General features: G+C 37.4%; 2 protein-coding genes across 2 annotated transcripts in view; one reads left to right on the top strand and one right to left on the bottom strand.

The window, feature by feature from the left end:
* Nucleotides 1-3,791, bottom strand: part of tmem64 (transmembrane protein 64) — a 28,238-nt gene extending 24,447 nt beyond the window's left edge. The window contains exon 1 of the mRNA XM_015030466.1: nt 2,403-3,791. Within this exon, the coding sequence (XP_014885952.1) occupies nt 2,403-3,107 (705 nt within the window). The 5' untranslated portion in view covers nt 3,108-3,791. The remainder of the gene's footprint in view (nt 1-2,402) is intronic.
* Nucleotides 3,792-6,180: 2,389 nt separating this feature from the next.
* necab1 (N-terminal EF-hand calcium binding protein 1) overlaps nt 6,181-16,961 on the top strand; it is a 56,293-nt gene continuing 45,512 nt past the window's right edge. Inside the window, exons 1-3 of the mRNA XM_015030465.1 lie at nt 6,181-6,339; nt 8,831-8,855; nt 13,426-13,534. Of these exons, the coding sequence (XP_014885951.1) occupies nt 6,253-6,339; nt 8,831-8,855; nt 13,426-13,534 (221 nt within the window). The 5' untranslated portion in view covers nt 6,181-6,252. The remainder of the gene's footprint in view (nt 6,340-8,830; nt 8,856-13,425; nt 13,535-16,961) is intronic.

The raw sequence follows: 16,961 nt of genomic DNA, 5'->3' as shown, positions 1-16,961 counted from the left end.
TTTTAGACAATTAATCGCTCAGCAAAATTTGTTATTGTGACAGGCCTAATACCAAACCTGAGAAGGGAAGGAGTCTGAATACAAGCTATTGTTCATATTAAAGATCTCACATTGCAACATTATATAACATTACATATACTTTGATAAAACTGAAAATAAAAACAGTGATATTCTTCAATGTACTAACAGATTTTATAAGGCTCTCTAAAGGGTAATCAGTGATCATAAATTATTCATACAATGTATGAAGGTCAAGGTCTCAGGTTGAGTGTAGAAGGGCCGAGGACAGCAATATCCTGACGCTGTTTAGTTTTATCATTTAGCTTGATCAGATGTCTTTGTCTGGATCAAGTTTACATGTTCAGGGAAAAATGGTTTGCATACGTTGTGTCGGAGCACCGCTGAAATAAGGCGAAAAGTTCCTTTTCTCTGCGGGACGGCCTTGTATTTCCAGCTAATGGACTCTTGTCCGCCTTGAGCGTGAAAGTAACATGAAAACACCTGAGTTCAGTGTCCACTGTTCGCAGTTTAAATAGTAGTAGCTGTTCCTGACTCAGTTCTGGTAAGATATAATTTCCCCTGAGTGTCAGCTGGCCCAGCAAGAAAGCATTTCCTTTCGCTTCTCTGCTAAATGAAGAAGGCCACCAATTTAATAGACAGAACCAGGGATGGGCCGGTTTCTAGAATCGAGGTGCACCAAGGTCATCAAACATTGTGTAACGCAGTTTCTGTGGTTAAAAGCAGCGATCAGAATTCTGTGGCGAGTTTTGCTCTCCAGTTTTTCTATAGTTCTGACCTGTCGAAACCACAGATTTTAGCCACTTCAGGTATTTTTTTTCTTTAAGAACTGTTATATAAGAAGATGTAAAAACAGCACTGAAAATGTAAGCCTTCTCACTGTAAGTGGTCAATTATTTATGTTAGAAGCAGAGGCCAAGTTGCACTGTGAGTGAGAGAGAGTAGTCACTGTAAAATAGTTTTATTAAAACTATAAAACAAACACGATTATGGAGGTGGCATTTCAAACTGACTTTAGCGTCTTATATAGCTGACAAATGCAGTTAGCATTAGAAATACAGCAGGCTTCATGTGTATTTTCCAGAGAAAACTTGTTCAAAATTCCAGCATTTTCCGTGACTGACAGGTTGAAAACTCAAACAAATCACCTTTGCTGCTATTTCAGCTTTCTGATATACGCTAAAACTTTTGCTCTCTCACCTTTGAGCAGCCTAAATGTGTAGTATGCAAACATGTCTTGTCAAGGTGTAGAAAATATGATAATCTTTTAAACAGCTTCTTGCCGTTCTTCTGACCTAATTTTAAACACCTCACTACATGGAAAACAGTCAAATTTGAAAGTTCTTTCCTCAATTGCAATGTCCACACCAAAGAGTTTTGTTGTCAGTTCAACCAATAGCACTTAGATATGAGGCATTCACTGAAAAGAAAAAGATCTGATTTTTGGGTTTCTGATTATGCTGAAAAATTGAGTGATTCAGGTCACAAGTTTTTATTTAGTGCATCTCTAGTTAATAGTCCATTTAATGAAAACACCATTTAATCTGTAAATACTAGGGTAAGTGCCAGTGCACCCATAGTCTTCTTTAATGATACATAACAGAGCAACACCGCTTTAGCCTTCTCCACATCTCAGCTGGATGAGAAAATAATCCTACACATTTATCTTAGTTACAGGAAGGAAATTCAATCTAATTTTTGCATTATTTACATCATCCCTACCTCTTTATTTCTGAAAGTATTGTGTACTACGTTGCAAGAGAATGCTGTAGGCTTGAAGCATTTGCAGATTCAGTGAATAGTTTACTGACAAAATTGCAAATCCTTCAACTCAAAGTAAGGAGAATAAAAGCATCTAAAATCTATGTAATGTGGTTAAAAATACAACAGTTGGATTAAGAACTGGTAATGACATTATACCAAATTACACTAATTGTTTATCAAAAATGAAATGCACTTTCTGTTTAATTAGCAGGTTCTTAACTACGCCTACTAGTTTTCTTTAGCCATAAATGTGCATTTCTGTTTTTAGTGACTAAACAGGAGTTTTGTAGGGTTACAGGTGAGATACAGTAACTTTTTAACATATCTGACTCAGTGAACAATAGAGCCACAAAAATAAACAAAACTCTACACAATAAGCACTTAAAACCTACAATTAAAATTTGTTTTTATTTCCTATTTTTGCTTACATCTTATATTTGCCTAGAAATATAAGTAACAACAAATATAAGCAATTCAAAAATCCATTCAGGTTCCCTCCCCAAAGGTTTTTGTGTCGCCCACTAAAAGGTTGGCACCCTGGATGGTCAGCCGAAATATTCATAGCAAATATCACTGGAAACGTGAGGAGAAAAAACTGATTAATTATGTTTTATACTCACCGAAAAAACTGCATTTTGGAGTCCAAATGGTATGGGGGTGAGTCTTGCTAAGGCCACAATTTTAAGTCCGCTCCCTCCTTCCACTACTCGTATAACAGCACTGAGCTGGTCACTGTTCCCAACTTTATTCAGGACCCAGTCAGACAATAACCGCTTACACACTAGGTGTGCCACAAAGGTCCCTATTAAAACTCCCACCATAACCAGTCCCATGCCCAGCACGAATCCATAAAGGTAGCCCGCTGCCACATTCAGAACAATGTATCCCCATCCACATGGAAAGGAAACAATGATCAAACCAACGATGAAGAGCAAGGCTCCGACAAAGCTGTCCAGGCTCTCCACCCAGAGCAGGAGGTCCTTGAGGTACTGCCGCACCAACGCGACTGAAGAGAAGCACACAGCGGTCAGGATGCAGGCCAGCAGGGCGCTCTTGAAGCAGAAGGTGGTGATGCAGCACGGGTGTCTGAACTCCCCGCTGCTGGTGAAGGATGTCCCCCCCGTGTCGCTGATAATATCGGGGTCTCCATCTGTCTTCCCAGCCCCGACCCCTCTCTCGTCAAACGCGCTGCATATCAGGATGTCTATCTTATCACACTCCTCCGCGGCAGTCCTCTGCAGCCAGCGGTTCAGCTGTATCTGCGACTTGCCCAGTGCGTGCTTCACAAACTTGGTGAAGAGCTGCACGGTGGTGACCCCTGACATGTTGCGTCCCCTCAAATCACCTGTGGGGACCAGCAGCAGTGGGGCTCAGGTGACAGCTGGGATTGTACCCGGTTTGTTATTAAATCCAGCCTAAAAGGCTTTTCTGGCGAAGAGTTCAGCAGTAGTACCGCACAGCTGTGCTGCTCTCACACCAACTGCCATTACCAGGGTCGGGCTTTCGTCCGTCAGTGTTTATCTTGGGTAAACTAGCTGGGTGGTATGCCAGTCCAGTGACTTTAAAAAACAAGTTTTGCTGCGTCTGTGTCCGACACTCGCCATGTTCAGAGTCGTCATCCCTCAGTTCCGGGTAAATTCGAGTTAAAATGGGGAGAATGAACGAAGCTGGGCGAACTTTTAATACTTCACCAGCTTTCCCATCCAGCCAGCCAACACGGAGACAGGCGCAAATCACTGCGGGGCTAACTTACTGCCAGCGTTAGCTAACCAAAACGGTTAGTGGATAAAGTCCAACCTTTGCATTTCAGAGATAAAAACACAGAGTCCTCAGTATGAGCGAAAAATCGAAGCCTCCTCAAGAGACATAAAAAAAATGTTTGTCCTTTCCGCTGCCTGCTGCTCAGCCGTTTGTTTGTCCCGTCTCCTCTATACGATGGACGCTGCTGTCGCTGTTACAGCTATTCATACCGACCACTGTTTGTGTCCCAGAATGCCAAGTAACCTCAGCCCATTCTGAACCAACCACAGAACTGCAAAAGGTATCGCGATATTCCATGGAGTTTCAGCACAAGTCTAGTGTTTGTTCAGAGCGTAGACATGAATACGGTTCAGAGTAGATGGGATTAGTTTCGTAAAAGGATACGCCAGCGCGTCCGCCATATTGTGAGAGGCAAGTTTATCTTGGAGATCATTTTAAGCAGACATGGAAATTGAAGTTCTCTGAAAATCAGAAGGTCTCAGGTTTACTTAAAATTACGTGACAAAACATTATGACTTATAGCAGATTTTAATTAAAATTTTTGCTTTTAATATAATATAAAATACTTAAATGCATCTAAACCTTGTGTAATTTACCTCTAAAATATACCAATCCACCACGTTTAGTGTATGTTGCATAAATTAGAAGTTATTTTGTTCAGCAGATAATTTGTTGAATTAAAAAAAAATCAGAATTTAAGGAGTAAATGTGAAAACGTTAATTCTATTTTTGAGATGTAAAAATAAAGAAAATGACAAGAATTGTCACAATTATTATTATTAAGTTAAATCTGCTTATGGAATATGCTTTTCAATAATCTAATTACTAATCAAACTGATCAAAATTTTAGTTCAGTTATTTAATTTACTGCACAGATTGAAATAAAAAAAAGCTTGCTCTGCCAATTCATTCCAATATTATATCTATACAACAGGCAGGCTACTTAGTTAGCTTGACCCAAAACTAATGTGCATGTGATTCCCAAAAATGCCACTCACAAAATGGTGACAGGACTAATGCATAACGCTTATCTGTTAAGTAAAATACATAGAACTCCTCCATGTACCAAGGTATTTAGAAGTTGTTATGTGGCCACACCAAAGCAGTCATGACTTTCAAATTAAATGTTGTATTTTGATCTTAACAGGGCTGTTAAAAAAAAAACAACAAAAAAAAAACTCCTGCACACCTAAATGAACTGAAGAAGAAAAAAAGTTAGCGTAAGAAGAAACAATGTTTACATGAGGGACATGTAAACATCTAGAAAAATGGCTTTTAGTTGATGATTTGATGTTTAAAACTTGTGTTGACCACTGTATTTACAAAATTTGTTAGCGAGAGCACATGATATTAAGTTTGCCAGTGAGTTTTACAAGAAATGTGATTTGCCTATACCCGGCGTTTTAAAGCAGTGCGGACTATTTAGCATGGAACACAATTTGAATACATATTTCTGGGTATCCTGTTATATATAGCACAAAGTGTATGTTTGTGCAAAACATTTTTTGCTTTGCATAAATATAGAAATAGTGAAGATCTGAATCTCTTGAACCTCACAAATTGCTGATTTTTCCTGAACTATTGGTAACATTTCAATATTCTAAGTTGTTATTGTAAAATATTGTCGTTCCTGTGTTTTAGAAAGGTTTTAATCCATTTAAGTAGGCTTTTTTATGTATTTCCAGAACTCTCCACTAGATGGAAGTGTTGCTTTGTTTTCCCCCAATCAGCTGCTACTTCGCTGAAAAGCAAATGAAAATAAAAACCAATACTCAAAATACTAAATTTATTTTGTACATCTTTCCACACTTATTTTCAAAATTACTTTGGCTTTTCTTTAAGCGTTGCTAGTAACTAGAAAACAACTTTGTTGACTCAAAGTTTGCAAACCCAGGAATATGAAACGTAAATACAGTTAAAAGAAAAAGAAAAAAGATGCTACTCTGATAATATTAAAATAAAAATATTTGATCTTGAGAAAGTAAATGAGTAATACATTTACAGTCTGGCACATCCCATACTTTCACACAAAAAAGAAATTTAAACCTCAAAGTTTTAAAGTTGTAGATGTCACTTTAATATCAAAGCTAAGGTGATCTCTTTTGAGGTATTTGCTATAAACATCTTGCTGTAAATTTCTCTCTTGTCTTGTCATATTTGTGATGCTGATTGAACTGCGTGTCCCACACATCTTCTTTATGTTATTCATAAAATAAAGAAACCAGATTATTTCAACCAGTGAAATAATTTGGTTTTATTTCATGGGATTGCTAGTGAAAGTTTATGAGTATGTGTGCAGATATTTAAAGTTTGAAACAGTAAAAAAAAAAAAAGGTTCTCACTTTTCCTTCAGCTTAGAATCAAGTCTGAGAAATAAGACAGCGATATGCAGCAGGAAACATTTCAAAGTAAAAGCATCGCACATGACAAATGTGTTGATGTTTGAAGGCATATACCCAGGAGAAAATAATGTACTAACTTCCAATACAAAATCGTGGCTTAGGATGGGGTCAAAACAAGCAAACACAGACTTTCTTGTTCTAAAGCAGCATGAATTAAATATTAAACTGACACACTTTTATCAGGAAACCGTGGCTGCGTCTCTCTGACTTCACCGCAGCTTTCCTTCAGCTGTGGCAGTAATCAGTGGAAAGAGCCACAAGCAGACACATTCCTCTGCAGTTTACATCCGAAGCAGTACTGAGGAGGATGGATTGTTCAGAGGAGCTTCAGTCTGTGTCCGAGGAGCCCTGCACTCAGCTGGAGCTGAAAAAGGGAATGTCCATTTTTATTGACGTAAGTGTCCATTTCATTCAATTCGTACAAAATAAACTCACACTCGTGGGATCAGCGCTGCTTTTGATCTTTAGCTTAAGTGCGAAACTTCAAAAAGGTGCACCCCAGTTTTTTTTTTTTTTGCTTGCTGCACAAAGAAATAAGTTTTACTTACTTGTTTGGACACACTTCACAATTGTTAATGATCTTTTAATGAAGGGTTCCTGCTCAATCAAATCAACAGATTTGCCGGGGCTTACCTTTATTAAGCAATTAATGGAATGATTTCAAAAGACTTAATTCCACCTACACATCAGGGTTCATAAACAAAAAGTTGGTTTAGATTAATATTTCCTCCTGCCATGGATTTTATTGCATTCTATTTGTTTTGTATTTTCAATTTGAAAACCATTTCAAACTGAGATCGTCAGATTTCACTTTGTTTTTATTCATATTTTTAGTGATTTTAAATATTTCAACACAATATTGTCTGTAGTATTTTTATGTGTCCTTCTAAATTATTATTATGTAATTGCTATTATTTTTCTAAATAATAATACCAATACAAATGATAAAATAGCATAATTAATCACTACAGCTTCATGCTGTTCTAAATAATATTTTTAAATGTCTAATGACATTGAAAATTAATGTGCACAAAAACATATTTCTTTCTTTATAACTATAGTAATGATAAGAAGAATGAAAACAAATTTAATAATGATTAAATTAAATATGCTGATTAAGTCATGTAATAATTTAATTTTAAATCAAGCCACTCTTTCTAACTTTTAAGCAGGAAAATATTTGCCGGTTACTGTTATTGAATATGCAGAGTGCAGCCTCAAGATGAGGAATTAAATATTAAAATCACATATGTATGCAGATAAGAGTGGGAAATCATCTCTCCGGAGCTTCCCTGTCTTCGCCTCGTTCCTCCTGCCCTTCATCCATCACCTTGTTATTCAGAACTCCTTCCTCTCGTTCCTCCATGCTTTGATTCACCTGCAGCGTCTCCTACGGAAACCTGTCTGCTTCCCTTGGTCTGATCAAGGAACGTCGGATGCCGATGCAAATAGCTACAAGTTATTTTGGGTGCAAAGCAGCATGTCAGATGTGTTATGTAGTGTCAAAGAGTAAAGAGGCCGGGAAAGAAACCAGAGCCTGCTTTCGGAGGGAATCTGGCAGGCAGATCTCAAACCTCAGCCTGAGCTGATCTGTTTGGCACACAAACTCTGGAAGTTTAATCCTGGAAGACGGGTTTTTAAAGAGTTTTTACTTCTCCGCCGGTGTGTTTGTGGAGATGACCCCCATATCGGAAAAGAAAGTTTTGTTTTAGAGGAATTAAATGACTTCAATTTATGGCTTCATTTATTTAAGAAAAAAAACTAATTCTCTAAAAATATTCACACCCTTTTAACTTCTTTAAAAAACTGTTTTGGCATTACATCCCCAAGCTTCTGTGAGTCTTATTTGAATGTTACGTAGTAGACCTAATTAGTGCGTAACTATGAAATGTCCATGAATTATTTTCAAATGATAGATTGGAACAGTGTGCCATGAGATGTCCAGAGCTTGGGAATGTTTTGTGACGTAATCCTGCTTTAAATCTCTCCTCACTTTTATCCAGTCCTGTCTCCTGTGTTCATTTGTCTTCATGATGCAGTTTGTTCACTGATGTTCTCTAATAAACCTGTGAGACTTACACAGAATAAGCTGGCTTAATTCAACTTATTTTACCAATTAGCTGACTTCTTCTTAGTTGTAAAAAATTAAATATCAGGCATTTTAGAAAGCATATGATGTAGTAAAATGCAAATTATTTTCATTCTTTTGATATAAAAAAAAAAAAGTTTATCAGATATTCGTAGCAGAAACTCTTGGCAAGATATATGCTTTTTCCTTTTTATTGAAAAACAACAAAATACAGATTTATGACTGTGGAAGCATCTAATTGAGTCTTTTTAGCTGAAAAATAGGTGCAAGTGTTAAGCAACTGATCACAATGACTTTGATCGTTGCGTTTAACTTCCATACAGAACGCTGGTGGTATCTGACTGAGACACATCGGCTGGGTTTTGATGAGACAAAAGGAAATCAAAACACAACGCATGTAGAGGCAGAAGACAGATGGAATCGATCGATCAATCAATCAATATTTCAATCTGAAGTGTTTGTGTTGCAAGGAAAGATTCCTTTCAGTACCGTCTGATAGCTACAAGTTAAATTTGATGTGAATTAAAGGCGGGCGCAGCTATTTTCAGCGTGTGATTTGAGCAGTTTGAAGCTGATGTGGTCACTGCCAGCCTCTCTTTCATCTCCAGTGGACTCTGGGACAGCGCGATCAATAATTCAATGACATGCCACTTTTGCAAGTGTGATCAATGATCTCCACTCTCATGCACACCAGTGCACGCATCCACTCTAACTTTGATGAAGTACCACCTTTTTTGACATCTCACGTTTTCCCCTTTCCCCTCTCTCTCTCTCTCTCTCTTTCTCTTGGTTGCAGATTTTGCGAAGGGCCGATAAAAACGGTACGTATCCCGACATCAAGCGCACGCACGCATGCGGCTGTATGTCAAGCATTAATCCAACGCATTGTTCTGATGTGTGAAGGAACAGACGCGCTTTCTGAATGAAATTCCAATCATGACTGTCTGCTGATGCTGTTTCCATGGAAACAGGAAACTGACCCCGTCGCTGTTACGGTTCTGCTTTAGAGCACAGACGAGGAGGAAAAAGCAGAAATTTTAACAATTTACAGAGACTTTTATCATGGTGGCCCTTAAGGCTAGCTGCCTGATTGTTAGAGGAAGAATTTCATTTAATTTCATCTGATTTTTTGTGTCTTGCATGATTGACTTATGTGAGATACATAGCCTATCTAAAGATACGCACGGCTTCTTAAGAAAATAGCAAGGAGCAGTAAACAGATTCCTTACAAATGTTGGCTAAAAACTCACTGCAATCCAACAGATTTATAGACTTGTGAAATGTCAATAAGACCTTCTGAAGGTTAGTAAATAAGTGTGTGTTAGTTCAAGTGCTAAAAAGAGAAAATCAACCTTTGATATGTTAATGTTGTTTCCTTTGTTAAAATAAATGTGACTCCCAAACTGAATGCCAAAACAAGTTTGAAAAATGTGGGACAGAGTCGCGTTTACCCCGGTGTTGCATCACCTCATCTTTTAACCATCAGGAGGACCAATTGCTGTTTTTTTTTTTTTTTCTTCTCTGCGTTTTGTTTCATCAACTGGATGGATATGTTGCTACAGGAGCTGTCTCTATAATTCTGCACTGATGGAGCCTTTTATAGATGTGCAAATGTTGCCCATGCTTTGTGGACTAATGCAGCCTGGTATCACTGGAGAGGCCGGCTTTTAGATGGCACATTGAAAATAAGCCAGATGCGCTCTCTTCTTTTCAGCCTGCAGGCGCAGTATTCATCGTTTCCAAAGAGAAACTGAAGATTTTTATTTGTAAGACCAGAGGCCGATTTTTTTTTTTTTTTCTCCACTTCACCTCCATTAACTCCAAACTGGTCCCATAGAGTTCGGATGAGCTTCTGGATTATGTCTGAGCATTCACAACTTTTTCTTACTTATTATTTGTCCTAAATCTTGTTTGTATGAATAGATAAAATTTTTAAACATTATGTGTGCGGTCACTCGAAAAATTAGAGTATTCTATGACAATCTGTGTGTTCCTCCAAAACATTTGGATATATGTACATCCATTGAATAAATAAAAATGCTTAATTAATCCCAAAGGGAAGTCGGATATCAAATTATTCAAGATTTTTCAGAGTAGCTGCTGATGACTGAGGGCAGGAAATATACATTTAAACTGCACTGGAAGATTCAAGTAAGATAAACAACCAATAACAATTTATGATACGGTCTTTTAAGATTTTCTGCAAAATGATAAACACAAATATTATAACTGATGAGGAATAAATTCGGAGTCTTGATGATTTTTGCAGCTAATGGGCTGTTTAAGAGATTTAAAGCAGTCTAAAAAGTTTACAAGTGAATGTATTTGAATAACCTGTCAATATGACCTTTGGGCTAAGTGTCACAGTTTGGGGAGGATTTGCTGAAGTAGGACAGGGAAGTTCAACATCATAAAATTCACCATTAGTGTGTGTTTGAATAATATATGGGATGGAGTGCAAAACAAAAATCCACCAAGGACTTGAAGAGAAATAAGACGAAGACGGTTCCAGGCCGAGTAAAAGTCTTGATGTCACTGAGACGCTTTGGGGTAACTGTAACCCTACGTGTGTTAATAAATCACTTTCTTCTTCAAAGAAGAAATACAAAGATTAGACATGTGAACATTTCTGTTGAAAGAATTGACTGTTTCACGGGACATCCGGTTTTTTTCTTATGACCGTTCGTGAAAAAAAAAAAAAAAACTTTTGCTCAGTCTTCAGCTTTTGTCACAGAATCTGATTCTCTTACCAATCATGTTGGAAAACTGTGGTGTTGAAATATTCCATGTTTTTGAGTTGCTCCCGCTCATTTTTTTTAAACGTGTTGCTCATTTCAAAGTAAAAAAGGATTATTTGAGCACATGTTTGAGTTGACTCTTTCCAGTGATTTTTGTTGTTGTTGTTGTTTTCAGCTTAAATTCATTTTCACATTAGAGAAATGGTTGACCTACCATTTCTTTTAGAAATGATCCGATTTCTCTTTTACATTGATGTGCCACGAGCATCTCATACAAAGCGACCCAACCAGCATAGACTGTCTGAATTCGATTAAATATTTATAAGGTTTTGTTTTGTTTTCTCCCCAAGGACGATGTTTTATGTTGACAGTAATGTGCACGTAAACAAGAAAGATGGATGGAGCAAAAAGTTGTTTAAAGATCAAAGAAAGGGAAAAACTTTTCCTTAAGACTAAACAAAGGATATCGTGGTTGAAAAATTTAAATTTTGTCCACATGGTGACTGTGATGGACCGAGTTAAAAAACAGAAGGAGTCACAGGATATTAAGTAGAAAAATAGGGTTTTTTATTTTAACCCAAAGATTATAAATGACAAGATAAACTAAGCTCATAAAAGAGGCCAAAGAAACAAAACTGAACTCAGGCAAAAAGTGTAAACAAACTGGCTGCACAAACAAACATAACTGACCTCCCAAAGAAATGACACACAGGGGTTTATATACTGGCTGATCAGACCAATTAAGACACAATAGGGATAACTAAACACAATACAATTACAAATAACACAAAACAACTAACAGTACAGCTAAGTTTGGCTAAACTAAAACCCCCAAAAAATGAAAATCAAAAATATTAAAGTTTAAATACTAATATTTACTTAAATACAAAACTTATCTAAATAAAGAAATTACAAATTTCCCCTGCCAGCAGGAACTAGTGGTGCAGTCCAATTAGCACCCATGCCTGCTGAGCCCTGGACCCCATCTCCTGTCTGGCCACTCCAAGGCAAGTAAGCACCGGCAAAAGAAAACAAAGTTAATCTTAAGCAAGCAAATAATACTTTAAAGTTGATATAAATACACATGTTAACTAAATGTGCGCGCTAACATAAAGAACAAATGTATCCAAATCAACTAATAAATATTTTACTTAAACTAAAGTGTTGTGTTTGAATGAAAAAATAAACTGCATAAAAGGGTTACCGACTTCAGAGTGTGGCCATGGATTTGGCCATCACAGTGACATTTGATGAAATACAAATGTGCTTGAAATGTTTTTCAAGGATTAATTTGAACCGAACATGTTATTTAAAAAAAACAAAAAAAAAACATATCTTTTCTGAGTTAAATACGAGCAGGAAACCTGGTTTGAAGGTCTGTTGAGGTAATTAAAGGATAATTCCGGACAAAAACCTTTTAGAGATTTTAAAACAGTTGAGAACTACTCAGAGCTCTGACGTGCTCAAACGCAATTTGTGTGTTTAGAATGGCCTAATCAAAGATCAGACCTAAATCTGTTCAAGGATCTGTGACAAATCTTGAAAAAAATAATGTCACTTTAAATATTCTTCTCCAATGACTGAGTATTGGGAATTTAGCAAAGCAGAAAAATGTCTGTCTCCAGATGTTGGAAGAATAAAGTTTGGCCTTAATTTGACCCTAATTGCAGTGGAGGTTTGTTCTGCAGAGTATTCAGGTCAGAATACTTCTGCCGGGAACTGTACTCCATGGACCATGCAAGGCTTTGAAACACTGTGTACAAAAAGGGAAGAAAAAAATATATATATATCTGCAATGGTCTGGGAATCTGTTTGAACCCGCAGGGCCTCGGAAGCCATTCAGAAAGCAACTCTTTCTTTCAATTTCACATCCTAAGAAGGCAAAACAAAAAAAAAGCTCAGCAATTGTTCACAGGGCATGACATACTCCGGTATCCATTAAATATCCATCCCATGCTGTAAAAGCTTCGAGGCCGTCCTGCATGTTTGTTTTTAGCGTTGCACAAAAAAAACAAAAAAAAAAACGGCACATGTGCCAAGACCTCCAAGCTTCGCTATCTGAGCTCATCGACAGTGAGTCACTTTACATTACGTTTCTGTGCAAGTGTGCTTTTCTTTGTGGTATCCATGGCGACGCAACACTCGTACTAAACGTCAGATCTGCGGCAGATCAGCAGTGAACAGTTAAAGATCACCCGCATTCGGTCCACACAGACGGGCAGACAGAGCCGGAGGCGTTCAGGTTGTTCTCTGCGAACTTGTGTTTATCATTTGCTCATAAATCTTTCATATTGCTTTATTCTTTTCATAATTGCAAAGCCTCGGCGCATAAAAGTGACTGATTGCTGTGAGATTGCTAAATCATGATGACCCCACGTAGACAAAATGTTACTTGTTGGAATAATAAAAACAAGAGAATCAATTTCTGTTTGGTTTGATTGCTCCTAAAGTATCACAAAGGAGGGATGGGGAGGCTTGGTGCATTTATTGCAACTCCTCGGCGTTATTTCATAGTTTGGCAAATCTCAACTAAATCTGTGTGTGTTTTATCAGAATAAAGCTAAAATTAGCTATTAAGGTGTTTTATATTAAAGGAGAACATTGCTCCTGTTAATTATGACCTCATGAATCCTAATTTTCATTTCCCCCTCAGACGATGGGAAGCTGTCCTTCGATGAATTCAAATCCTACTTCTCTGATGGAGTCCTGACAGCCGAGGAGCTGAAGGAGCTTTTCCACACGATTGATACTCATAACACAGAGTGAGTCGAGTAATTGCTTCGTTTTGTTTTCAATTTGTCTAAGCACACAGGACAGATTTCAGATGTGAACAGACTGGGAAAAATATGAAATTTATGAAAAGAGACACGGACATGATCAAACTCTTATTTCTCTGATAACAAAGGTGTTCTCAGAGTTCCTGGAACTTTGACTCATTTCATAAGTTTATAGAAAACTGTGGCTTTGCTTAAACTTTATTCACACAGTTTTACTCTGAATCACCCAATTAGAAATGGGTTAACTGTCCTGACGATAAGTTTTGTGAGGTGAAACTTTCAAGTCCAACTGGATGTCCGTCCAAGTTCTTTTGTTTTTGCAAATTCACAGTAGAGAGATAGAAGTAGATCTGTGTGATCTTTCATTTTGTATTGATTTTCCTTTTAAAGGCTTTAAACACATGAAAGACTTCTAAACATGAAATGTTCTTTGTCCTAATCAATAGTTTGAATGGCAAGCGTTGTAAATGTGTTTGTAAGAAACTATGCTTATGAAACTGAAGCTTGGAAACACTGAAAACTTTCTGCTTTGTGATATTTTTGTAGAAACAGTACATGACTTTTCCCTCATTGTGGAGCACACTAGAAAAGTAGCAAACAAGCTGTGAAATGTTTAGAAATGATGCAAAAATACAAATATTTTTTGTCAAGTAGCAGCTCTTCTAATATCAGTAATTTCTATCTTACAAAGAGGTGGACAGTTTGTAACAGTATAGAAAACATCGGATGTTTGAAAATCTGTAAAAACTTTGTATTCTTTTATTCTCCTTTATTGTGAGGAGATGCGCAGTAAAGAAAACAAGTTCTGCTTGGGATTATAATCGCTGTCTGAGCAGATTTTCTGCTGTTTGACTCCACAGCAAGTTTTTATTGAACACAAAATGAGCAACTAGGTTAATTATGTTCAAAACCATAATTTATAAAGCAATTTCCAGCTGCGTGGTCTGCATCTGTTGACGTGCATTACGTAATTTTAACAGCAGCTGACTACGCATTGAAAGAAATGCACTTTTATCACATTTTATCTATAGTAGAGAAAAGTCATGCTGGTTTCTGGAATATGTGCATACTGGGTGATCTAATTACACACGTATTTTAATTCGTTCATTCTTTTTAAGAGTAGATTTAAAAAAGAAATCGGAGTACTATTGAAATGTTAAATAGCCTAATCGCTCATTTGTTATCTTGTTGATCACTCTTTATCCAATTCCCCTTAGAAAAGTTAATTAAAAACTGAATTAAAACAAGAAAAGCTTTAGGTTCATCAGAGAATGCAATGTTTTGAGACACAAGACGACCATAAAAATAAATCTGTGTAGTTATTTGGCAGTCTAACAAAATCAATAATTAAATATAAAATAAATTTATGACCCAATTTCTTGCCCTTATTTTTGGATTTCATTTAAGACATATGTTGTTATACATTATCTTCATTTTAGGTGGATGCAAAAGGAGATTCCAGTGATTTGTCCTCTTTTTGTGACACATTTATCTCCTACCGAGCAAAAAGCTTTATGCAGATTTCTCTGCGGGAACGTTAAAGCTATCTTTGGACTCGTGTTGTTGGCTTGAATTTAGTTGGATAGGTTTTGGGCTCATTTTCTATTTAGCTTCGATGGAAAACGACCCTTGGACGAAAACAAAAGCAGCTAAGAAATAAAAAAGATGGCCAAAATGACTGAAGAAGAACACAAAAACAGACAGTAATGAGATTTATTCTTAATCTACCACATGCCTGGAAAGATAAAGAACGTAAACAGACGATCCTTCCAGATAAAACTTTACAAGTCAAAACTTTCAGTCATTCCTTTAATTGAATAGAGGTTTACGATCTGAGTTTAGCACAGTATTAACAGTTTGAAGTGACCTAATTGATTACCTTTAAAACCTTTTATGAATTTCTAAATTTGTTAGATAAAATAATTCTTACATATAGCGACATATATTCAGACGCACCTTTGAGTATCACAACATAGTGTCATGAAAACATGAATATTTTGAGAGTTTATCATCACTTTAGAGGAAAAGGAGGTCAGATTGATGTTTTTGTTCCAACTACAATTGATATCGTTCACCTTCCAGTCATCCTCTTTGTCACAGCCGAGTCTTTTTTTTTTTTTTTTAAATCCATGTTAAACTCAAGGTGAATGTGTCCCAATGTCTCTGTTAAAAGGTAGTGAAGTTGTTAGGAACCCATTTAGAGCTCTCAGATTGAGTCCTGTATTGATCAGAGAGTGAGTCACTGAGCTTCGGCTCCTCGTTTTGGTGTGCAACACTCAAACATTTACTCCATACGTCTGTTTTTAAATATGCGCTTGGTTTCTTAGAAAACTGCTAATGAACATCTTGATATTTACGTTTTTATCTGTTGGGGGTTTTTTTGTTTTGTTTTTTCACTATGTTAGCGTTACGCCATCCATTACTTTACTTTACGTGAAATGAAAAAAAGGCCACATCAGAAAGAGCTTAATGGTCTGTTGAGCAGTTTATTTTCTAACTTCCTCTGTCCTCAGCTGGCCTCCATGTCTCTAAGTGTTTTCTCTTGTTCAGACCAGCTCATCTCTGCAGCTTTTACCCTGGTGAAAAACAGCTGCAGCCACTGTTGTGGTCAAGACCACCTAACCCGAGACCAAGACCAAGACTCGATACACTCTGGCCCAAGACCAGAGTGTATCGAGACCGAGACAAGACCAAGACTTTTAGGGTCCGAGACCAAGTCAAGACCAAGACCGAGGGAAGTCGAGACCAAGTCAAGACCAAGATCAGCAGCCTGCGCTACATGACACAATAAAATGTAAAATATGATCAAAATTGCTTCTCAAATTGATCTGAAAGATCCATATTCCCAAAAAACTCCTAGATATTAAATACTTAATACAGCCATCCAATTTCTTTACACCCTTGTCCCTTAGTGAGGTCGGGAGGGGTGCTGGTGCCCATCTCCAGCTAATGTTCCGGGTGAGAGGCAGGGTACACCCTGGACAGGTCGCCAGTCTGTCGCAGGGCAACACAGAGACAGGACAAACAACCATGCACACACACTCACACCTAGAGGCAATTTGGAGAGGCCAATTAACCTAACAGTCATGTTTTTGGACTGTGGGAGGAAACCGGAGTACCCGGAGAAAACCCACACATGCACAGGGAGAACCTGCAAACTCCATGCAGAAAGAACAGGACCGGGAATCGAACCCAGAACCTTCTTGCCGCAAGGCAACAGCTCTCAGTAGATTAATACCAATATTAAATATTTCATCTCTGTGCTACAATACAAGGTGGTCTCGTGTCATCCCTAAAAAGATAACGCCCTGGGCGTTTACCCATATTTCTCATGTCAGAAACCACCACTGTCTGCATCATTAAACATAGCAATTGAGGCACTTCCCTGACGGTAAATAATGCTCAACTATGA

Source organism: Poecilia latipinna, unplaced genomic scaffold (assembly GCF_001443285.1).
Source record: "Poecilia latipinna isolate Pla-1442-1.1 unplaced genomic scaffold, P_latipinna-1.0 Scaffold183, whole genome shotgun sequence".
In the NCBI taxonomy this organism is placed as follows: Eukaryota; Metazoa; Chordata; class Actinopteri; order Cyprinodontiformes; family Poeciliidae; genus Poecilia; species Poecilia latipinna.
This window is presented reverse-complemented; position numbering and strand designations above follow the sequence as displayed.